The sequence below is a fragment of the Actinia tenebrosa genome, unplaced genomic scaffold (assembly GCF_029948245.1).
Source record: "Actinia tenebrosa isolate PJP-AT-01 unplaced genomic scaffold, QUT_ActTen_1.0 PGA_scaffold14__42_contigs__length_11649687, whole genome shotgun sequence".
Classification (NCBI taxonomy): domain Eukaryota; kingdom Metazoa; phylum Cnidaria; class Anthozoa; order Actiniaria; family Actiniidae; genus Actinia; species Actinia tenebrosa.
The window spans coordinates 2,197,723-2,222,997 of record NW_028292574.1 but is presented as its reverse complement, the minus strand read 5'-3'; the positions used below and the strand labels follow the sequence as shown (position 1 = coordinate 2,222,997).

Here is a 25,275-nt window from a genome sequence, read left to right as displayed (position 1 = left end):
GATCCTCGCAGTGTAAGGCACAACATTCTCATACTCATGAATATTCAATGAGGAGAAAACAAAGCAAATCACTACTGTGATGGTGGTTTGGAAATGTGTTCTTAATTTGCATTAAATTTCGTAAACTTTTTCTTTGATTTTCTCCAAGAAATATTCATTAGTTTGAGAAGTAATATCAAACACTTGAGAGAATTCTTCCTCCGATTTCCAAACACCTCAAAGTCAGTTAAAAAAACTCGGCGCACTTCAAAATGAAGAAATGTTTCAGAGAGAGTCTGGGTCCCAACATAGGTGTTCCTCGTGCTCATTGGTCATTATCCACATCCAACAAACCTGAAAATATCTCAAACACAGCAATTGTTGACAAAAAGCATGCAGTGATGCATGCAGCAGTAAATGCTACACTAAGAAACGATTGAGTCTAAGAAACAACCAAATGTAGTGCATTATCTTACTGCTCTATATTTGGTATTAGACCTTGCAAATGAAGGCAATGGTACCAGATGCACTTCAAGAAACTTTTGTGCCTCTTTGTGCTTATTTTCACGACACTCCTCGTCCTGTGGACGTTCCGTGATTATTATGGCTCATATATTTATACGAGCGACGAGAAACTAAAGCCAGTAAAATCCAAAGAAAATCAGAATATGATTTCGCCGCATGAAGCACACATTTCCAGTTCCAACGAAGGAAAGTTCAAAAGGAAAGTTCTCTTAGTGATAGGAATAGTAAGTGCACCAACTCGAGAGGATCGCAGAAAAGCCATTAGGCAAACTTGGATGAATGATGCTTGCAAGAAGAAACCTAACGTTGTCTGCCGTTTTTTCACTGATAGTTTATCAAATATGGATCGCAAATGGAAAGGAATATTGACTGAAGAACACTCAAAGTACAACGACATTGAGTTCATGACTGTACCTCGTGGTCTTAACTTTGGCTTGAGGATGTTATGGCTGATTGACTGGTCCATTAGTAATTATGACTTTGATTTTCTTCTCCGACTAGATGATGATTATTTGGTTTGTCTAGAGAGACTAGTCAATGAACTAAAGACAAGAAAAGCACTAAGGTAATACTACGAATACTAAAAAAAACGTTTATTATTATTTTACATTTTTATTATTGGTACCCACTAGCCACAGAAAGACCATACATGATAATTATTGTACATAATCGTAAAAGTGTTATGTCGCTTATGTCATAGTGGGACTGCATTGAAACAGGAAAAAAACTAAATTAAAGACGGAGATAATCATAACTATAAAAGAATGCTTGCCTATTTTCTTATTATGATGATTATGTCGGTCTTTAAGGTTATGTTTATGTTTCAGTGCAGTTATTATGCATTATGTACAATGATGATTATTTATGATCCTTGTGTCGCTATTCTAGTACATACTAAGCCCAATTGGATTTCTGAATTCATACGTACAGCCAGCCCTTATGGGCGCCATGCGAAACCTTATTAAGTCTAACATTAACTTAACTCATTAGTTTACAAACATTTCTTGAATCCTGGATTACTGAAACTATTTACATAGTGAATCAGAAGCAATTACATAAGATATATAGAATTAGCTAAAATATGAATAATATATGAACGACCTAAAACCACTCTTTGCACTTTAACTATATAGAAAACCCTAACATTTATGCCCTTAATAATCATGTGATAATATTAAAAACATGTAGCAATGTTCAAAGGATCTTAAAGGTTCTACCGATGTTGAGTTGTAAATGGCATTGAGTTGTGAATGGCATAATGGTTTTTTATTCAATTTACAAGCATGAGAGACGGTGGGTATGAAGTGTAGGCACCGAGGGTGGTCACTGCCTGGGTTTCTTTGCGTCCTCAGTGGATATCTTACGTCCCTCTTATATTGGTTAGCATTGATGAAGTGTGGAGAGACGGAATCGTCGCCATTTAAAGTAGTCATCCGAGCCGCTTGAAAGTCTAACCATTTGTGCATGTAATTACGAAGACAGCATTTTCTCCTCAGTTATTTTTGCACATGTCCAATACTCCGACAGGATTCCTTGTCGGCGACCTGATTTTCCAGTGGATTCAACGGATCCTCCGGGTAGCGCTAACGGACACTTTTTTTTTCGTTCCGGAGGCAGTCTAGTGGCCACAGGAAACGCATCTTAATTGTTCATAATAACACAGGTATCCCAATCGCGAAGATTGTATAACATGTCAGAGCCTCCCAAAAATCTCGGCAACCGGATCAGTTCGTTCCCATCTACGCACGCTTAGAATTAACATTCCTTAATAGAAAGATATAACTATATAAAAACTAGTGTGAGCTGCGTCGGTGTTTCTAATGAAACAATAATGATAAAAAGGTAAATTATACACCGTGAAAAGATGAAAAAACTTACTAAACGAAACGTCAGTAAGTTTTTTCATCTTTTCACGGTGTATAATTTACCTTTTTATCATTCCTTAATAAGCTTTTTTTCTTGTCTTGCAGGCTTTACTGGGGATATTTCCATTGTATGCAAGAAGGGCAGGTGAGGGCGGATGAAGCATTCCTAATGCTCTCCAAAGATGTCATTAAAAGTATCCTGCAACACAGAGATGATTTATTCTGCAGTCCCTTCGGGGACCAATCTGTTGCCATGTGGATGAAACGGATTGATCACGTGATTTATTTTCATGATACTCGCCTTCTACACGAAGGAATGAAGTCTGGGAAATACGCTACTGATCAGCTTTGTCAATCTTACATTGGCGTTCATAACGTATACCCCAGTAATGCATTTGAAATATGGAAACAATTTAGATTACAAAAAAAAGTTATATATGATGTTCCAGAAATCATTCCCTTTAACAAGCTTTGTAAATACTCAAAACTATTTGACTGGAGGAACATGGAGGAAGAATACAGGTTTAAACCAGATCGATGTATCAATGAACCGGTTTGGAAACACATTAAAATGTGGGGAGGTAAGGGAAATAGAGCAGAAGTACCGTGGTATAAGAGAAAGATAATTAGGAGTTAATGAATAAATAATTCATTAATAACTAGTCGTAACCCCAGGCTATGAAATGCTGGCAACAGGCAGTGGAACGACCAATGTGTAATTTTTTTCCCTGCTACCTGTGGTATTAGGTAGTAGAGCTTTTGCTGTTAATTACGAGCAAGCACGCAATCATTTGTGCTAAAAAGTCAGTCAATAAAACGTAAATACAATCATTTGCACCATTTCCATACCCAATTGAGTGCTGCGAATATTCAATAACAAAATTAAAATTCATGAACATTCATTTACGTTCTTAGCAATTCGTTTTGTCCTAAGACAAACAATTTCGAAAAATAAACTAACAATAGCATGAATGCTACTGCACCAATAAGTTCCAAGGAATATTCATTAAAAACAATAGACATTCATGCAATGAATACGATATTTAATTTAAGGATTGGTACTTGGTTAGCGTGCATCCATCGAATTTTGGGTGCACGCTGGAGGTTGCTTAAAGGAGTGTAAGAGTCGTACGAAGCGTAGCAGAGGACTTTCTTGTGTATTTCATTAAAATACATCTTTTGCTGTTCATTACCGCAAAATATGCAGACATATTAGCACCGGACCGATAAACAATAACGGGAAAATGCATTCCTTTTTTGCAAACAGACATTCATTTGAGCCAAAATCACGTTCTTTTAAGATGATCACAAGCATTCGTAGCATTCGGTTTCTTCGTGGCATTCTTCTAGACAACTCTCAACAGCACGTTGAAGTGAAGAGTACGCAATTTTAACTACATGAGTTTTCTGCCTCCAATATATAAAACGCGAAAACGTAAAAGGTGTAGCACAAATTATGCAATTTCTAGTTGATCTTTTATTTTTGCTAAATAAAGTTGTCAATAAATAAATGACTAAAGAAATGATGAAATGACTAAATGACTAAATAAATAAATGACTAAATAAATAAATAAATAAATAAATGAATAAATGAATAAATAAATGAATAAATGAATGAAGGAATGAAGGAATGAAGGAATGAAGGAAGGAAGGAAGGAAGGAAGGAAGGAAGGGAGGGATGGATGAATGAATGAATGAATGAATGAATGAATAAATGAATGAATGGATGGATGAATGGATGGATGGATGGATGGATGTATGAATGAATGAATAAATAAATAAAAAGTAAAAGTGAAACTATATGTAAATATATAATATTTAGTTATCAATTGACACGGTTTTCTTTGTTATTCATAAGGCTTTAGTAAGAGTTAGTTACCGAGAACGGAGGTAATAAGCCATATACATCCCGAGGGATGTATATGGCTTATTGCCGACGTTCGAGGTAACTAACTCTTTTAGTTATCAATTAAGAAGGTTTTCTATAATATTCTGATGTTAGACTTTTAAGATAATGAAAATAAAAAGATTTTTGAAAAATATTCGTGGTTCAGTTGGAAGTTTAGAATGTATACAAAAGGGGTAAACATTTTCCGCTTAGTTTTTATATTTCCCTTGTTGTCTATAGAGCATGAACAATGTGAGTTGATTATAAAGGGATTTACTAATGCCCTCTAGTCCCTACAGAGGTAATGTGGCACATAGTTTTAATGTTCTGGAAATCTATGATGCTAATTAAACAAAAGTGCAGATGATAATAGAAAACCATAGATTTTAGGGTTTCGTAATCACATGTGGCTGTATGGCAATGGAGTTGGAGAGTAGTGACGAAGAGGCAGTTTTTATAACGCCGAATACCTTTTCTCAGCCCATTCAAGCCCAATTCAAGGTCAATATATAGTTATAAACCGGGTTTATAACTATATATTGACCTTGAATTTATAATGAGCCAATCAGATTAATTCATATCAGCCCCGCTCTTCCCTGCTGCATTTCAATTCCCTCCCCGGGCTTTAAGTTTGTCCATTGTTTATGAGGGTTGTAATAAAAATAAAGCCTTATGAATAACAAAGAAAACCGTGTCAATTGATAACTAATTTTTATTACAACCCTCATAAACAATGGACAAACTTAAAGCCCGGGGAGGGAATTGAAATGCAGCAGGGAAGAGCGGGGCTGATATGAATTAATCTGATTGGCTCATTATAAATCGAAGGTCAATATATAGTTATAAACCCGGTTTATAACTATATATTGACCTTGAATTTATAATGAGCTAATCAGATTAATTCATATCAGCCCCGCTCTTCCCTGCTGCCTGACGAGTAAACTATCTGGGGAATAATACTATTCTACAGAACTAATCTAATTAATGTTTACATTCAAAAAAACTATAGAGATATGTTTTCTAAACATCACATTATCAAATCGTTGCTAGTGCTCATAGTTTATGTGTTAAAGTTTACAACACAGTTTTTAAAATAATAATTCTTACAAACTGGGTTTTGCTCATCCTTTTCACTACATTTCTTCTTGTTTTCCTGGCCGCCATTATCGAGATCTTCGTTAGGTCTTTTTGCCGTAGATGTGGTCCATTCATTGAAAGGTTTACCTCCACTGTCAAAGCACTTGGAAATCGCTGTCTTGACACTTACACTTGGCCTTTAGTATTTTTGAAGGCTTCTTTCATCTCTATGCCCGGTTCGTTCCATGATGTATTTATCTGGAACAAGTTTCTCTAGTCCACGCGTAGCCGTTGTAGCCCTTAGACTGCAAATTGAAAATTGGGCTTGAATGCTGAGAAAAGGTATTCGGCGTTATAAAAACTGCCTCTTCGTCACTATTCTCCAACTCCATTGCCATACAGCCACATGTGATTACGAAACCCTAAAATCTATGGTTTTCTATTATCATCTGTACTTTTGTTTAATTAGCATCATAGATTTCCAGAACTTTAAAACTATGTGCCACATTACCTCTGTAGGGACTAGAGGGCATTAGTAAATCCCTTTATAATCAACTCACATTGTTCATGCTCTATAGACAACAAGGGAAATATAAAAACAAAGCGGAAAATGTTTACCCCTTTTGTATACATTCTAAACTTCCAACTGAACCACGAATATTTTTCAAAAATCTTTTTATTTTCATTATCTTAAAAGTCTAACATCAGAATATTATAGAAAACCTTCTTAATTGATAACTAAAAGAGTTAGTTACCTCGAACGTCGGCAATAAGCCATATACATCCCTCGGGCCTGCGGCCCTCGGGATGTATATGGCTTATTACCTCCGTTCTCGGTAACTAACTCTTACATATGATATAATATATAAAATTATAACCTAAATATTAGCTTCTAATTAAAAAAGAACATTGTAGTGCTTTTTTAAATTTTCGAAAATCAGATAGAAATTTTGTAAATGTTAACCAAACGAGCTTTTTTTCATTCTACCAAAAGTTTTTAGCACTTTGCAGAAGCTGAAAAGAACTGAGAAAGGTATCATAATTTTACGTTCGTAGACCAGACTTACTTGAAAGATTTCCTTGATATACAAAGAATTCGCTTAAACTTTACCACATTTATGTTATTTTCCTGTAGTCTATTAAAATGCGACGTAAGTCATTTAATATCATTAGGTAAAGAGTTTCAACTTTGAACGCAGGAATTCTGAGATGTTTGTAGGCCCCAGTTTGTGTTGGATTTAACTGTTCTCAATAGATATTTGTTACGTGTGTCGTACTCATGGAAGTCTTTGCCTTTGGGGAAGTTTAACGCATCTTCAGATACTTGGTTGTACATGTATATACAGCGTTGAAATTTTCTTCGCTGAGATAAGTCCAGCCACTTTAGTTCTCTTAAGGGACTCAGAAGAAGAAGACCAAGGTGGTGTGTTGAGTATTAATTTAGCTGCTTTATTGTGGAGTATCTGGAGCAAGTTCATTAGGGCCTTATTATTCTTATCATCCCAGACAATTGATGCATAGTAAAGCAGGGGAAATATTATCGGCATGACAAAAAGCTTCCTAGCATAGATAGGTAACAAGTGTCTAATACGTTTTAATACCCCAAGGCGCTGTGCAACCTTGGAGTGTAGCATCTCAACGTGATCATGCCATGTGAGATGTTGGTTAATGATTATACCAAGATATTTAAACTTTGTAACGCTCTCGAGACTATCTTGATCCACCACCGGCTGCATATCCTGAAAATGCTTCACCTTAACCAGGCTGCCAAGGATCATGAATTTTGATTTTTTAATATTCAGACTGAGTAAGCTTATGCTCATGTAGCCAGGAAGATATACTTCATGTAGTCCTATGTATTATATTCACAGATAGAAAATCAGAATAATCGTCACTAAATGAACTAAATTTACCAAAACTCACAGTTACTCCGATATCAGAATTTAATTAAAAATTAAAAATAAAAAGATATTTTTTGAATTCTTTTTTAAATCTAGTAATTTTGTCCTCAGCCCTAAGGCTTGGAGGCAAAGCGTTCCATAAAACTGGGACAGTCACTGAAATGGCTCTATCTCCAGTGGTCTTGGCCGATTTTATTGCAAGACGAGCGAGAGTGTTATTGCTATTAGACCTTAAGTTATACCTGGAATGTTCTTTGAAAGATAAAATAAGTTTACTAAGATACAATGGTGCTAGACCGTGTAACACTTTAAAAGTTATTAAATTTATCTTAAATATAATCTTAAATCTAACAGGTAGTCAATGAAGTTCAATGGATCGCCCCATGTAAGGGAATCCGGAATCCGGAATCCACGATATTTTAGGCTTTGGAATCCGGAATACAGCACTCTAGAATCCGGAATCCAGGCCTTGGAATCCGGAATCCAGTTTATAATGGAATCCGGAATCCACCCTTTTGGAATCAGGAATCCGCTACTTTGAAATTCAAAGTATACACTCAAATGCTATCGCCTCGACCTAGACTGAACCGATGTAGCCCCTCCCACTCTGTGTAATATCTCCACCAAGAATATCTGTCATCAGATGCTGATTTAATTGATAAACGATTCTACTTATACTGGCAATTATTATATGACCGTGAATCTTAGAGCCTGGACACTAGCAAATCGAGCAATCTGATTGGATAGATCGCATCGCGGACTGGTCTAGATTCTCCGGTATTAACCGGTCCGATCGCATATTAATGTTACGGCGAAAACATTTTGTCCTTTTCAATGAAAAGTGGTCATATAATAAAACTCTTATCAACCGAGCTTGGTCGGTCTGTACGACGGGATAATCTTGACCTCGGTCGGGTACAGACCTCGGTCAAGATTATCCCGTACAGACCTCCCGCTCGGTTAATAAGATCTAAGTATATCAAACTATAATTTTCAGAGAAAGTATCTGAAAATTAACGATATGGAATCCGAGTAGTATAGGGGATGTATGTTTTGGTTCACCCCCCACCCCGAAGAACGCCCGCGCCAAATAGTCCTGATGAGGGAATTCCCGCATCAAGTGGCCTACATTAGTAACTTAATTAGAGGGGCTTGTGGGGGTTACCCGAGTAAAGTGTCCGAAAATAGTACCGCAGTATTTATAAGAGTGTATTTTTTTCCCTTTTTTCGGCAACCATTTTCGGCTACCTTTTTCCATCCCGCACGGGTATTCCTCGTAGACACATTTTTTGCAGAACCACATTTTTTTGTGCTCCCCTGAACCAGAAAGGGCCCCCAGGAATGTCCGCAGGATAGCAAGGGCTGCGAAACACCGCTCTCGGAAAGTTTGTACTACGCAGGAACGATTGTAGCCAAAAACCTTCGACGCCCTATGTATACGATGGAAGAGCAAAAGAGTATTTCGACGACATTGCAGGAGATGGGCATACGTCCAAAAATAGACTGCTAGCACATTTGCTGCTGGACAATGCATACGACGGAAACCTGCTGCCCGACATATCCAAGTGCGACTATTTGCGCGGAAACGAAGGTACTACCAGCCTGCAGCCGCTGTCCGGGCTACCACCGTTCGTAGACGATGTGTTTGTCTATGGATTTGTCGCAGAGAACGACATGTATGGACGCATATGCAGAAACGCGAAGACTTTGGTGTCCAAAATATCCACTGCGACCCAGGAGGCATTTGGTACGTTCCTGCATGTCCAAATAGTACACAGCTGCAGGCAAGGAAAAATAGTAGATCGCGTCTCCCACATGGCAGCCAAATGGTCCAGCTTGCACGGAGAACCTGCAGCGGTTTTCGTAGCCAAAGTAGACACCTCAGAATTGTCCATAGAAACCGTGGAGGAAAAGATACCCAAGTTTGCTACTTTGCTACAAGCACACGGATATGGTATCTATTCCGTGGACTACACACAGGATTTCTCCGGTACTTTGGATAGAAAAGCTTTGGTGCGCAGACTTCTACAGCTGGGCTACGAAATGCAAGGAGAATTGGGTGGACGCAAAGGTACTATTTTGGACAACACACACCAAGTAGGCAGCCACGTTTGTACTTGGATGGAAGACGGCAAACGCACGAAAATATACAACAAGATAGTATCGAACTTCGAAGCCGGGGAAGTGCAGAATCCAGTAGGAGCAAAGTTGGCAGAGTACGTGGATTGTCCAAACGACCACCTGCGTAGGACATTCCTGCATCCAGATGTGCAGGCGAGAGGATGCAGCAGAGTGGAAATATCCATCTACGGCAGGGATTTCTCCAAAGAAAACACAAATGCTATTGCGGAGACGCTAGAACCTTTGCAGGACATATTTGTAGTACAACCACCCAAAAACATGTGGTTGGCGCTCGCGGAACACTTGGATAGATGTTTGTGTATTTGCTGCGAGGAAACAAAAGAAATCTTTCTAGCTTGGTACTGCCATGCGGAGACAGGTAGGATAGCCGGCATACGAGTGCGAGGCAACGAAAGATGGGAACGATGCGTACTTTGGACCATTGCAGAGTTCGGTCTACGCAAATGCCCCATATTCCGCATAGATGTACGTGGATTGGACCCTGTGGAGATAGCGCCACTGCGATGCTACACCAAAGATTCCCCTACCATACTGGCGGAGTCTAACAAGCCCACCCGCGTACACAAAGATCCTCCTACTATCGCAGACTTTCTCCCAACTACGGAGCACGTGGAGTGGGTTTGGCGCACCAAGAAGGCACAAAAGATAGGGGTGGAAAAGAGTCTCTTCGGAATACTAGAAGTGCCTACGGACCGCAGGATATCCTTTCTGTCCAAGAGAAAACGACAGCAGCGATTGGAAGACATACGGGACGATTTGGAAGGAGACGAGTGGGTAGAAGCCACAAGAAGATACCACGCAGAACTGTCGGAACAAAGGCAGTCCATCCTGCGGCAAAAGGAAGAAGACAGGAAGAAAATAGAGAAAGAGTTGGAAAAGTACAAAAAGACATTGGATAGGATTTCCAGAAGGACAGACAACCTGCGTAGATTGTTCTTTGGGAAGGAAAATCCATTTGGCACTGGGATACCAAGCGCCAGAATACATCGAATGCAAGAAATACCCGCAGGGGACTACAAAATACTAGGGTATGCGGTGCCGAAGAACGTAGATGCCGCTTGGCTTGCCAAAGGGCACCGAGTAGCTTTGCGAAAAGGCAAAGAAACTTCCGTAGCATGGGCTGTGGATGCGTTGCTGGATGCATTTGCGGTCGGGAAGTTCGAATCAAACGGCAACATACACACTGCCATACCTGGAGAAGAAATATTGGTGGAGTGGAAAAACAATGTAGCAACTGTCTTCGTGCCGGAAGGACCCGGCTTGGATACGTACTACGAGTTGGCTAGGAAAATAGACCCTCCCAAAAATCCAGAAAGACTACTGGAAGTGTCGGCGCCACCAAACAAAGAATGCGTGCAGGCGCTACATATGCAAGAAGGAGAGTACCAATGCTGGAGATACGCCAAAACCACGTACAGAAAAAAAGAAAGGACAATCCTATTCCTTTCCGAAAAATGCTCGGAATGCGTTTTGGAGGGCTGTACGGTGGAGCACGCCACTACTCCGGTCTGGGGACACTTTCTGGAGGAGCAGAAAATAGACTGGACGTCTCCACCACCGCTATACTGCAAAATAGGTAGGGAAAAGACTACCAAGGCAAAGAAGAAAGACAGACTGGTGCATGTCTCTACTCCATCTCCGGAATCCTAGAATTTCTCTGCGGCTCCGCTGGATGTCTGTAGTAGACAACTTTGGGTGGTTGCATGCGTGCCCAAACGACAGCAGCCACGCCCACTAGCGCAAATAGCACATTGCCGGCTATTTGCCAGTCTATCTTTTTGTCCACTTCTTCTACTTCGTCGGACAAGTCCTCTACCGCATTTTCCAACTCGGGATCTATTTCCATTTTGGCTAGCAATTCCTCCTTTGCGTTCTGTAGTTCTTCTCTAGCTTTTTGGAGATCGTCCAGGACTATAGCAAAGGAATCCTGCACTTCTAGGAAATGTTTCTGCAGGTCGGTAGTAGGTGGTGTTTCGGGAATCGCTACCTCCACGCCGTTCTCTCGCTCTATCCTGCGTATCTTTGGTATTCCTATACCGTATTTTTCGGCTACCTTTTGCAGCCCCATACCGTTCTTTCGATCTTCCAACAATCCTGCGATTTCTTCCTCGGATAGTATCTTGGGTGTTGCCATATATATCTACGAATACGGGTTTGGGCATGGGTATTCCATGGACAAACACTATGGATCCATAGGTATATAGATGTATCTCTACATAGCTACGGGTATAGTCGCATACATACTGGGAAAACAAAGAACGACACAAATACTTTTGGAGATCTTGGAAGGTCTCTATAGAGCGCAAAAGACTTTGCAGGGACTTCGCATACCGGGCTACGTAGCAACTTTGGCGCAGCTACCGCGACGTAGGTAGTAGAAGGGGAAAGAAGGTTTTTGGCTACGATCGTTCCTGCATAGTAGAAGGGGAACGGTTTCGCAGCCCTTGCTATCCTGCGGACATTCCTGGGGGCCCTTTCTGGTTCAGGGGAGCACAAAAAAATGTGGTTCTGCAAAAAATGTGTCTACGAGGAATACCCGTGCGGGATGGAAAAAGGTAGCCGAAAATGGTTGCCGAAAAAAGGGAAAAAAATACACTCTTATAAATACTGCGGTACTATTTTCGGACACTTTACTCGGGTAACCCCCACAAGCCCCTCTAATTAAGTTACTAATGTAGGCCACTTGATGCGGGAATTCCCTCATCAGGACTATTTGGCGCGGGCGTTCTTCGGGGTGGGGGGTGAACCAAAACATACATCCCCTATACTACTAATCCGGAATCCGCTATACAAAAGTTTTGGAATCCGGAATCCAGACCCTTGGAATCCGTAATCCAGAGTCTCGGAATCCGGAATCCAGCGCTTGAAATCCGGAATCCACCATAAGTCCGGATTCCCTTACATGGAGCGAAATGGAGCACGCTGCGGTGACGTCAATTTGGTGAAAATTCGGTGAAAATTGCAAGCATTCAGATAAAACTAAAAGAGTACTAACTGGTCTACCTTTTTGTACATTTAAAGGTAAAAGATAACTATTGATTTCCTTTCCATAAGAAAGTTTATAGCGTATTTGTTTGAGCTCAAGTTCGGCTTACTAAAAAACTTGCCCTTCCACCGGCCACGTTACTACAGCGAAATCAAGAAGTCTTGCAGTTGAGAGGTCGATTAGCCCGGGGGGGGGGGGGGGGGGTACTACCACCCCAACTTGGGTAGGGGTGTGCCGCCAGGACCTCAAAACCCTGACCCTATCCCAGACCTAAAATGTTGATTTTACATACCCTACCCCAGACTTAAACTAAGAATTATACACCCCATCCCAGACTAAAAGACGGAAAATACGGTTTTACAATCGATTGCAATCAATATTTACTAACATTTTAATTGTTTTTGTGTCGGCAGAAAGCGTAGCCTATTCGCCAGACAAAAACGACCAAATCGTTAACCCTATCCCAGACTAAAATGATACCCTATCCCAGACAAAATGTCAAAAAATGATACCCTACCCCAGACCCAAAACCCGAAAAATCATACCCGTATTGCAAATATACGGGCGGCATATACCCGTATAGCAAATATAGGGGAGTACCCCCCGCGGGTCGATTAGCTCAGTTTTTCTTGCTCAATCCGCCGTACAGGTCACCACAGTAGTCCAGCAAAACACCACGATGGCTACTGGAGTCCAAGTAAAGCCACTGATGCATTCTTTCGCCGACTCAGTTTTCGAAAAAAATATGGTTCAAAATGTTCAGATTGAATTTGTGATGCAGCCAAGCGCCAACGAAAATCGCTAAATCGACTTTTCCTCAGTCAAATTAACTTTAAAACGTTCTTGTGAATGAAAAATTTTAAGAATAAAAAGTTGAAAAATTGAGCTGTTTTTGCTCCGAAGAGGACAGGGCAGAAAATCGGGTTCTACTTTCGACGTTTATGCGTTAATAAGCTTTATACTTCATAAACAGGCTCTTTTGGGGCTGATTAACAAATTTCCAAAATTTGGGGAAATTTAAGGAATGCGAATTTAAAATATAACGCCCTGAACGTTGGGAGAGATGATATTTTGATCAGAATAAAAACATGTTAGCATGCGCAGAATTTTGTGAAAGGTTTCAAGCACAAGAGGAACCGAATGAAACACTAAACGTTTTTCAGCATGAATGAGAGATAAAGAAAAAAAATTGCGAAAGTATCAGCCTTGTCGTTTTTCTGCTCAGTGATCTCCGAACACGAGACTAAAGTACCGTGCTCGCATCTTAGAAGAATCTGTGATTTGATCAGAGCGAAATAAACAGTTTTTATCGTGTAAAGTTGTTCTTTATGTTATAAAAGCAATGTTCAATGCTTAGCGTGCGTAAATCTATTGATGGTACACTTAGATAGTTGGGAGAGCACTGTGGTAGCTAGAGTTCTCTTACGCTACCATCGTGTTCTCCCAACTATCCAAGTGCACCATCAAAAGATTTACGCACGCTAAGCATTGACCATTGCTTAAATATTATAACGTGGATTTCTTCAAAACATAAACAACCTTCGGTCTGCAGACCATGATATATGCAAATTAAAAGAAGGAATTACTATGTCTACAGTGAAATTTCAAAATATCGCCAAAATAAGACCGAGACCACTGAAATCTTTAGTGACGGACCAAAGAACATCCAAAAGTAAGCTTTAATTCAATATTATATATTTTGGGTAAAATAATTGTTCATAATGGGCAAAGAAGTAGGCAATAAACGACTCAACGGCGTCTTGTGTCACAACAGGAAATACCTCTAAAAGGCATAAATTAGAACTTAGCTAATTTCTTAGAAACGCAATGTGCTGCAAATTTTATTGCGTATATCGGATGAATACCTTCTTATTGCAAGACCAAATGGTGTTTTTTTAAATGGCTGAGGTAGGTGCCACGAGTGATAATTTGGCAATATTCTAAGTCTTATCATTTTAGCATTCCATGTCACGCGTTCAGTAGTCTCGATATAAGTTAGGATTTTTTTTTTCATAATTCGCACATTCTAAAAATATATATTGCTGTTTCTAGTTACATGAGGCACTAAACTGCAGCTATGAAAAAATCAAGCTTTTATTTGCAGGACAAAAAAACGAGAAAACTAACTTTGAAAGTAGGCTTCGGCGACTGAAAAAATCAAGCTTTTATTTCCAGAAAAAAACCCGTGACTGACTTTGAAAATAGGCTTTTCGGCGACTTTGAAAATTGGCATGTTTTGACTGATTTGGGGTGGATGGATAAAAATGAGTAAAGCGGCTTAAAAAAAGAATTTAAAACGATTATAGCTCCAGTTTTGTAGTAAGGGCAGATAGTAGTTTCGATGGTAAAAATGTAAAAGAAATATATTTTTGGGGCTGAGACACAGTGGTACGCTCTTACAGAAACTCCCTCTCAATAATCTTATTATCTGAGTCGAAACTATAGATAAATGACCGTCTGAGAATTCGTCTGACGAAAGCCCGCATTTATTTGGCCATCTACAATGGTCTAAAGAACCAAAGAATTCTACTTCTAATTCAGCCGCTATCAGCAACTAATCTAAACGGCTTGCCTCTTTTGCAAAGTTCCATTAAAATAGTGTAAACAGGTAGATCAAAACCACACCAATCAGAGCCACCATCACCGCTACACAACACACTTTCGCAACTCTAAATTCTTGTGCTATTTTCCTTCCCAACTCGGTTTCTGTTAGGTACGTACGGAAAATTTCTCCCTTGATATTCAAGTGTGGAAATGGCTGGTCTGGGATTTTCTTGCCAGTGAACTCACACAATGGTTCCCATCCTTGTTTGACACTGTAGACAAGCAGCTTGTCTGCAGGAACTACAGACTTGACTCGATCGTTGTGCCAGCGATATCGCTTGCGACAGATGTAGGACGACTTTGGATCAGAAATTCCCAGGCTTGCCATTCTCAAGTTGAGAATCACGAACCAAAACTTTTTGAAAGTCGGAATTAAGTTTTGCATCTTTATAATAAGCTTATTCGTGCTGGCAAAAAGCTCCATGTTGTTGACATAACGTCTGATCCAAATATCTTCTTCTCGTTCGGATAGAATAACCTTAGCATCAGGAAATGCTTCCATGATCTCTTCGAAGAAGAAATTGCCCGGGTAGTCAATCACAACGTCTACATCTTTGAACATGGCATAGAAATCGGGCACCTTACCATGTTTGTACAAATCTAACCACTCGTTCATATAGTACAGGATTTGTTCATCGTAATCGTAGACTTTGTAGCCTAGAATTCGCAGTGCATGAGCGATGGATGTGGTTCCTGTCTGGGGTAGACCGGCACAGATCACTTTCATCTTATTAATTGTAACCCAGTCGAAGGTTTTGTAGCTAGTTGTGACGTTTTTTAGCGATTACGCAGGCAGCCCAAGCTCTTTTCTAGAACTGACGCATGGGTTGCTTGTTCTCTTTTTACTCCCCACTGACAAGAGCGTTACCTGTGTCTATATGACCTTCTCTGATTGATTTGTCACCTAAAACATGCACGTTTTCACTCAGGAATTATTTACTCACGCTTTGAAATAAGCGAGATTTCTTGACCTTTTAATGTCGTCTGCCTTTTTCACATGATACGATATTATTTACTCAGAAACTATTTACTTACACTGTGAAAGAAGCGGATATTCTATAAAAATTCGTCTAAATATGTTATTACGTACGTGACGGCCGGAAGTGAATTTCATCTTTCCACGGAACGAGTTATTGACTTGCCCATTGCGTTCAATTTAACTTCTGATCCAAACATTTTCTTCTCGTATAGTTATAAATATATATATTTAGGCACTGCCTAAAAGCAGAGCTCTCGAATTTGAATGAAACTGAGAGGTAAAAATAAGACCGGGGAAAAAATCTTTAATTATTTCTTATTCGAGATGAAGATAATTTCTGCCATAATAAAAACCATGCAGTGAAATAGAATCGAAGTGCCCTACATTGTTTTTCGTCTTTTTTTTGCGTGAGTATACTCTCCCACTTAGGAATTTTATACACAACTCACCCCCACCCCCAGGGGCTAGTTTTGTTCTTAGAAGATTCTTCGACAAAGTTTTCCAAGGCCGACAGTTTAAGGCTTTGAATCTCTTTTACTTTTACTCTTAGAGCGATTTTTTCTGTGCATTTGAGAGCCGCATTTGTGAGTAGTTTTGCTTTGACATCAAGCGGGATCCCTGTGTTGTGTACACGGACGGACGTACGGACGTACGGGCGGAAGTGACGTCAGCCAAGCCATGAAAAATCAACTCGATGGTTTAACATTTTTTCTTAAGTATGGTGCTCCGCTATAACCTTAGCGTCAGCGGGAAATGTTTTCATCAGTTCTTCGAAGAAGAGATTGCAAGGCGCATCGATCAAAGCGTCTTCATCTTTAAGCATGGTATAGAAATCGGGTACTTTACCACAAATGTAATCACTCTTTCGAATGGTACAAGATTTTTTCATCAAATTCGTAGGCTTCAATCCAATTGATCAAGACAAATAAGGCACTACTTGTGGATGATAGTGGAAAACATAAGATAACCGGCAATCAAGTCTTTGTCTATTCTGATTCCAGCTGTACGATGTTACTCGTTTTGGTCTTGAGTAACGGCTTGACAGCTGATCATCGTAGTTCCTGTATGCTATATGTGGAGAGGAAAGACTGGAACACTTACGGACCGATGACTTGATGATTGTTGGTGGCAGGCATGGTTGGTGCGCAGTGTTTAGAAGACTTTGTTCAAGGGTGTTCAGGTAGGCTAACCTGACCTGTATGTGTTGTGCTTTGTCTATCTGGAGTTTGAGCGTCATTCTCGCGCCCCATGTAAGGGAATCTGGACTTATGGTGGATTCCGGATTCCATATCGTTAATTTTCATATGGCAGATATGACAGATACTCTTGGTGGAGATATTACACAGTGGAGGAGGGGCTACATCGGTTCATTCTAGGTCGAGGCGATAGCATTTGAGTGTGTACTTTGAATTTCAAAGTAGCGGATTCCTGATTCCAAAAGGGTGGATTCCGGATTCCATTATAAACTGGATTCCGGATTCCATTATAAACTGGATTCCGGATTCCATTATAAACTGGATTCCGGATTCCATTATAAACTGGATTCCGGATTCCAAGGCCTGGATTCCGGATTCCAGAGTGCTAGATTTCGGATTCCAAAGCCTAAAATTTCGTGGATTCCAAATTCCGGATTCCGGATTAAAACCCCATCTTGACTTGTTGGTAGGTTGCTCGTTTGTTAGCGGCAAGGCTTTGACGTTGTTTGGTTCCAAGGTACTGTTGAAGTCGGAAGACTTTCTGAAGGCGATGCTGTTGATCGGGCAAATGGGCTGCTGTGATATTGGAAGTACACGACACTTGAGAGAAATCGTCTTGATGCCAGTACGAGGACCCATCTGTAAAAAGCAAGAAAGTGTTGGATGAGCTATGAATATTCCAATCAATCGTAAAGCCCTTTTCCCAGCAATTGTAAGTGATGATGAGTAGCGGTTTGGTGATGTTTCCGTTGACCTGGGATCTCCTTTAGTCCAGCAAAGACCTGACGATGCCTTGCATTGTCTTTCAGTGTTGAGTTGCTGCGATGATGAGCAGTCAGTGGTATCAGTAATGGAGGCATGCGTACTTCGTAGAAGATCTTCAACCATTTTCTTCTTTTTGAAAGGTTTGGTTTTGGACGAGACATCAACTTCAATAGCTTGATACATTTATACGATTTGACTTGGCTACTCTGCGCTGTACCGGCACAGTGTAATGTTGACAGGTCTGCAGAGGAACTGAATGAGTTGGGTTCAGATTCCATAGTATTTATGCCAGCAACCTACAGATTAAAGAGAAAGCCACTGCAGCGCATGTCGGAATGACAGAAGGTTGGTGGTCTGTTGCGCTGAGGGCGCAGGTATTTGAAGAGCGGTGATTTGAGTGGATTATTTGATAGAAAAGAAAGCGATTAATACCGCGCTCATGGTGATTATTTTTGAAAAGAATTGAGTGCGGGAAGCAAAGGCAAAGAATACTGGTCGGTAATTGGTTTAAAGTTTACCTTTATTGCGCTTGTGTCCTTTGAAGATCCCGCTAATCAAAGGCTACGCGATGCATCTTTGTTAATTAATGCGTGTAAGGTACTTCAAAGACCTCACTTGAGAAAACTAAATGAAATACGGTATAGCCAACGCGAAATTATTCTTTGATGCGCATGCTCCTGACAAAGGCAAAGCGAAAAACGCGAAATGAAACTAGTATTTTAGGCCAACGGCAAACGTCGGACTAAGGAAGCGCCGAACCTATTAAACATAGATTCGACTAAGCCTTATGTAAAAATTCAAAATTTACATGAGCCAAACCTAATTCTGAGAAATATGTGCATATGTGAAGTTCGACATTTTACCCAATTAAGATCGACTGATTGAATTTGTGCTATACCGACTAAGTCGATCTTCACGACTAGGTCAGTCGGGAAGAACGATTATAGATCGACTTTGGGTCAAAGGTCGAACCTCACATGAGCCGTTCTAAATGCATTAATAATGTTCATGTATGTTTTACCCTCATTTTTATTATTATCGGTCAGCTGGCTTGCAACAATTTTCTGTATTCTTTTAGTTTAGTATACGTAATTTTGCAAATTTGGTACTAAATAAAGATTGATTGATTGCTTGATTGTATGCCCTTTGTCAATGGAAATACTGTGTAAAACCAGACATGCTAGTGTTATCATTTTTGTTTGCAGCAAAGGCGCTGCTTAATTCGAGGTCGAGCTTAATTCCTGCAAACGTCGTACTAACCATGAACCTATTTCAAAATTAATAGGTTAACAATCACAATCACAATCACAATCACAATCACAATCACAATCACAATCACAATCACAATCACAATCACAATCACAATCACAATCACAATCACAATCACAATCACAATCACAATCACAATCACAATCACAATCACAATCACAATCACAATCACAATCACAATCACAATCACAATCACAATCACAATCACAATCACAATCACAATCACAATCACAATCACAATCACAATCACAATCACAATCACAATCACAATCACAATCACAATCACAATCACAATCACAATCACAATCACAATCACAATCACAATCACAATCACAATCACAATCACAATCACAATCACAATCACAATCACAATCACAATCACAATCACAATCACAATCACAATCACAATCACAATCACAATCATAACAATGAAAACTTTATTTTGATGCTTTTTGTTTTGCAAGTCTCGCTGGTAACTAGGTAATTTACAATTGGCTACTTGAATTAAAAATAAATTTAGTTTTAATATACATTTAATGAAATGAAAGGCTTATAGCTCAATATACATACAAGAAGAAGAAGGGAAAAAAACAAAAATAGTAAAAATGAATTGAAATGAAAATACCAAAATTTCATTAAATCAGGATTTTCCCAGTCCTTGTTTCGTTTACAAAAATTGAAATATGTGGATCTAATGGCAATGTTGATTATTTTTCTTATTTATACATTTTATGTTTTATCTTGTACCCTAGCTGGTCGAACATTTCCAAAAACTTTGAGCTTTCCGCAGAGAAAACTCCAACAGAACTAATCGAAAGATTTAAAAATTTAACAGATTTAAAATCACTACTTAATTTCCTTATAATGTTTTAGTTATAATAATAATAATAATAATAATAATAATAATAATAATAACAATAATAATAATAATAATAATAATAATATTAATAATAATAATAATAATAATAATAATAATAACAATAATAATAATAATAATATTAATAATAATAATAATAATATTAATAATAATAATAATATTAATAATAATAATAATAATAATAATAAGGCTGCGTTCATTATGTATACCGCAGGGGGGGGGGGGGGGGGGGGGGAGGGCAGAGGAAATTTGGGGGGGGGGGGGTCATAAAATTTTTCAGGTATTCAAGGGGGGATGTTAAATTATTTTTGTAATGGTAGGGGGGATGCTAATTTTTCTTTCAACAGCAAATAACTATTAACTAACATATCAAAGTTAACAAGAAATTTAATGAACAGGATAATTGTACACCACTATTTAAATAACATTGTAATCTTGATCATCATCTTCTTCTTCAATTGTATCACTATTGTCATCATCATTATCATGTAAAGGAAACACGTTACAGCTATAACTTCGCCCCCAAAATTATCTTAAAAATATTCAACATGCGTAAACTATGTTCCTCCCTTGTTAGATTCCTGTATACGCGTTTCCTTTACATGCCCTACTTCCTATATGTAGATAAGGATAGTCTTTAAATAAAGGACTTTAAACTTTTATTGTAAAACTTCCTGAAGAAGTGTACAGAGTTAGACGAAACGTGTAGGAGATATAAAATAAAAAGTTTTTCAACCTAGCAAACTAAGTGCTGCTCACTGGTTCCTTTCAAAAAGGTTTCAAAAAGGTTTCAAAAATTTTCAAAAAAATAGTCTATAGCAAGTTCCTCGTTACCAGTCACCGCAATGGCTTGCATAGGAATGTGTAGCTATCAGGACAAAGAAGTGTTTGTATTTAGGTATATGGGGGGGGGGGGGGGGGGGGTACAATTCTTTTCCTGCTAAAGGAGGGGGGGCACCATTTTTTTTGACATTAAGTGGGGGGGATCTTGAAATTTTGGAGTATTTTTGAAATTTCCCCTGCCCCCACCCCCCTGCGGTATACATAATGAACGCAGCCTAATAATAATAATAATAATAATAATAATAATAATAATAATAATAATAGTAACATATCGTGGGAAAAGATGTTAATACTAAATGCAGGATCTACGGTGATTACGACGAGACTGTCGATCACATCATATATCTGGATGTCCTGTTCTTGCAAAGATGGAATATATAGAAAGACACATCAAAGTTGGGAAATATGTTCACTGGAAACTGTGCAAGCAATATGGATTTACCGTCTGCATAAAATGGTATGAACATAAACCTGAAAAAGTAATGGACAACGACACAGCAACAATCCGGATCCTATGGGACATGCAAGTACATACAGACATAACCATCACAACTTATATGCCCGACATTATAGAGAAGAACAAAGAGAAACGATGTTCCTTGATAGACGTGTCAATCCCAGCAGAACGAAATGTGCCCCTAAAACAAGAAGAAAAACTCTCAAAGTAGAAAGATCTAGAAATAGAAATAAAAAACATGTGGGGTATGGAAACAAAAACCGTATCTATTGTCATTGGGGCACGGGCTTTAATTCACAAAGGGCTAGAACAATATGTCAACCATTCATTCATTCAGGGACATCTGTATCACAGAAGTACAGAAAATTGCTCTCCTTGGAACTGCACATATCATTAGAACAACTCTCATGATTACTTGATTTTCGATTTCTTTTTTCCCTTTTAATTGATTTCTTTTATTTTTTATTTTAATTACACCTCGTATTGTAAATATATTCTTGTTTTCCCAAGGCCTGCATGGATTGGACTCGCTAATCTAAGAATTTTGTAAGCAGAATTGAAGGAAATTGCAAATAAAGATAATAATAATAAGAAGAAATATTATCGGTCATCTGGTCAAGTCCCTTGTCAGACTTCCATAAAGTAACAGCAACAAACCAATACGCCTTACCTGTACGTTCGTACCCAATATGGAAGCAGACATGGTCACAAGAAATATAGGTATTCTTAATAGCATATATATACATGAGAAAAATACCTGAATTCTTAACGAATACTTCTTGATCCATCTTTTAAAACATAGCAAAATGTTTATTTCTGCTGTTCTCGACGACCTTGAATTTGTCGCAACGCGATATTTTTTGTGGATTTTTATACGAGTATATAGTTTTGCTTTGAAAAATCAACCGGAAACCTGGTGATATGTCGTACGGATGGACGGAATTGATCTCATCAAGCCTTCAAAAAGTAAACTCGATTATATATATTTTTCTTCTTAAAGAATCTTAGTCAACTCACAACGCATTACGCGCCAGAAACAATGAAATGTTATGCAAAGCGCCATTTTCTCTGCCAGGCAAAATCGCGGTTTTATAGGTAAAGTTTGGGAATAAATAAGTTCCATCGGTCTTGTTATTTCCAGGATGTGGTATGGCCATCATGATATACTATGACACATAGTTATTTAAAGCTTTTCGCGAGATTAGAGGAATTTTGCACACCAAAAAATTGCCCTTTCAAGCGCGGCATTTGCTCTGGTCTTCTCCTATTATGCAATTTATAATATTGCTTCATTCATAACAAATTTCACCAATCATAGTCCACCGTTTCTCACATTTCCAAGGATTTTTTGTTGTGGTTGCCCGTGAAAACATCAATGTATAAATATCTAAATCAATAAAGCAACAAGGGTTTTCAATGATATCTAGAAGAATAACACCTCCAAAACCTTGAAGTAAACCTGAACGAATCGTTTCTACGTGCTTGTAATCCCAGAATAGTAGGGGTTTCCTCTCATTTAATTCAGCGTCAGTTTTTCATTTACTTTCATTTTCGGATTACTTGGACTCCATAGTAATGTGTCAGGAGCAGCTGCTAATCGCGGGAGACTTCATGTGGATGATTAAAGAACAGTGACTCGAAGGAGTTTCTAGCTTTAGGAGAGTCGTATGGTCTACAGTAGCATGGTACTAGGTACACCCACAAATATGGTCATACCCTGGACCTGATTGTCACGCGCTAGTCTAATCAGTTTATTAAAGATTTTCCTAGTGTTGACTGGTATATTTCCGATAAGGCTAGGCACGGCAACATCCCCTGCTAATTTTAAAATCTTAATTTACTTATTAGCATGTAAACTTTGGTATCTTGGATTTTGTTTCATATAGAACTATGGTTTACTATCTTTTCTAGATATTTCAAGGTACAAGATCTCACAATATTATTAAAAAAGGGAATTTAATGCCTCTGCAATCTCACTTGCAGAGGTTATGCTCAAACTTATGGTCAACTTAATAGTATGTTTCGCTAACGCACTGGGAACATTATATAACCTGGTTGAAAATTCGGGCCATCCAATGTAGTTAATTGTTTTTAAGAAATCAATTAATATGTGCAGTTTTACGACATGGAGTATTTAATCGTAAATATGCAAAAGTAAATGTTAAGAGTTTTCTGGCCCTATTTAAGCAATTTCTTTTTCGATTATCAAAAGAAACGGTTAACAAAAAGTTGGAAAAAAAACAAAAAAAACCACACAGTTGCTTGGGATCTAAGAAACTAGAGTAACAATGAAAGTGTATTATATCGTTTTATTCTTCATTGTTGTAGATGTTATGTTAGCTCAAGATGATGGGGAACTCATATGCTCCGTTTACACTAGCGATTTTTGCTGCGAATTTTTTGCGATATTGTCCTTAATAAATAATGGTAAATAATTAACTTGTAAAGTTTTTTTCAGAATACCAAACTTTTCCTAGACGAATGTCTCTTTTGAAGGATGAGACAAAAGATTTCATATTTCCGAAAATTGCTACAAAGATTGCAGCAAAAAAAGCCGCAAAAATCGCCAGTATAAACGGGGCTTTAGGTGGTGAAACGAGAATTAGAACGGATTACGAAAAAACCCGGAGAAAAAGAACTAATTATTGTGTGGCATGGATCCGCAGAGATAACTGTAAAAAACCAACAAAGGAAAAAAGAAAGACGAAAAGGGAAAAATTACTTCAAAAGGTGGGAATAGCACTGGGTTAATGTTATCAATATAATACCTCTTTCTCTCTTTCTCTTCGAACTTTGTTAGGTAATTAATTCATTAGTTATATTTTAACACTGCAACATATATTATTCTTCAGTTTTGTTTTGCTTTGTTTTTTTTGTTTTTTTTTCTGCTGGGGGGGTGGGCTTCAGTCCCCCCCCCCCCCCCCCCCCCATCCCTTTCCCCCTTCCACCTTCCCTGGATCCGCCCTTGATTTACTCACGAATATAAAAAACCAACATGTACTAAAACAAAACAAAAAGTGAGAAAACAGGTAAAATGAAAAAAAAAAATCACATTTAACTTCTTTTTTTTTTTTCATATTTCAGAAAATTCGTGGTCATTCGAAATATGATATGAACGTTAACTGAAGTATTCAACGAATGCATCTTTGTTTCCAAGGACTAGAAACCGCATACAAACACTGAAGAGAGATACTGAAAAATCAAATCAAATTTTAAAATAAGGAACTACACTTCCTCTTTACAGCTTTGTAGTGCCCCCTACCTTGATCTTCTGGGTGGGATATGGCTATTAGTGTCATTTCTTTCTTTCGTTACCTTATTCTTATTCTTTTTCGTTTTCGTTTTTCCTTCTTTCTTTCTTCCTTTTTCTTTCTTTCTTTCTTTTCTTTGTTTCTTTGTTTCTTTGTTTCTTTTTTTTATCACTATATTTCTTTTTTTTTTCCTTTTTTACTTCCCCAATCATCCATTCCATTTTGTTATCATTTTTTTCCATTTTCTGGCTTTTTCTTTTCGGAATTAATAAGGGAGGCTTATTCTATTTATCAATTTTGCGACGAGATTTGGTACGAGATTTCATAGTGCCCATGACGTTTTCATCAAGTATCCTCGTTCTTCGTTTCTCAACCTCTTTTTCGACCAACTGTTTCAAATGAGTCAACCTTTTCATAAAGTTCTCTGTAATAACGATTGGGCATACAACTCAAACAAATAATTATATTTTCATGAGATAGACACGCGATTAGCATGGGTCGCATTATCTTCCATAATGCACAAAAAGAATGAAGTATATTTCAAAGTATTTTATTTATTTGCTAATTTTATTCCAAACTTTCATGTGGGTCTTTAGCTCTCGTCGGTAGTCCAAGGAAAATTAATTTACAATCAAGGTTTTATGTCGCTAGTTTAACATTCATTGATACGG

The 25,275-nt window shown here is 38.4% G+C and overlaps 2 protein-coding genes and 1 long non-coding RNA gene across 5 annotated transcripts; 2 read left to right on the top strand and 1 right to left on the bottom strand.

The window, feature by feature from the left end:
* Nucleotides 1-370: 370 nt before the first annotated feature.
* Nucleotides 371-3,823, top strand: LOC116299259 (beta-1,3-galactosyltransferase 6). Its single transcript, XM_031707890.2, has 2 exons — nucleotides 371-1,069; nucleotides 2,475-3,823. Exons 1-2 carry the CDS (start codon nucleotides 504-506, stop codon nucleotides 3,004-3,006), a joined length of 1,098 nt encoding a protein of 365 aa, XP_031563750.1. The 5' UTR covers nucleotides 371-503; the 3' UTR covers nucleotides 3,007-3,823.
* Nucleotides 3,824-14,203: 10,380 nt separating this feature from the next.
* Nucleotides 14,204-24,662, top strand: LOC148911187 (uncharacterized). 3 transcript variants are annotated; one of them, XR_016119762.1, is made up of 3 exons: nucleotides 14,204-14,271; nucleotides 24,020-24,083; nucleotides 24,438-24,662. It is a non-coding gene; the product is annotated as an uncharacterized LOC148911187 (long non-coding RNA). The 3 variants fall into 3 exon arrangements; XR_016119761.1 differs by lacking the exons at nucleotides 24,020-24,083; nucleotides 24,438-24,662 and adding exons at nucleotides 16,948-17,126; nucleotides 17,952-18,966; XR_016119760.1 differs by lacking the exons at nucleotides 24,020-24,083; nucleotides 24,438-24,662 and adding exons at nucleotides 16,948-17,126; nucleotides 17,613-18,966.
* On the bottom strand, nucleotides 14,440-15,824 carry LOC116299268 (uncharacterized). Its single transcript, XM_031707899.2, has one exon. The coding sequence runs from the start codon at nucleotides 15,692-15,694 to the stop codon at nucleotides 14,954-14,956; it is 741 nt and encodes a 246-aa protein (XP_031563759.1). The 5' UTR covers nucleotides 15,695-15,824; the 3' UTR covers nucleotides 14,440-14,953.
* Nucleotides 24,663-25,275: the final 613 nt, after the last annotated feature.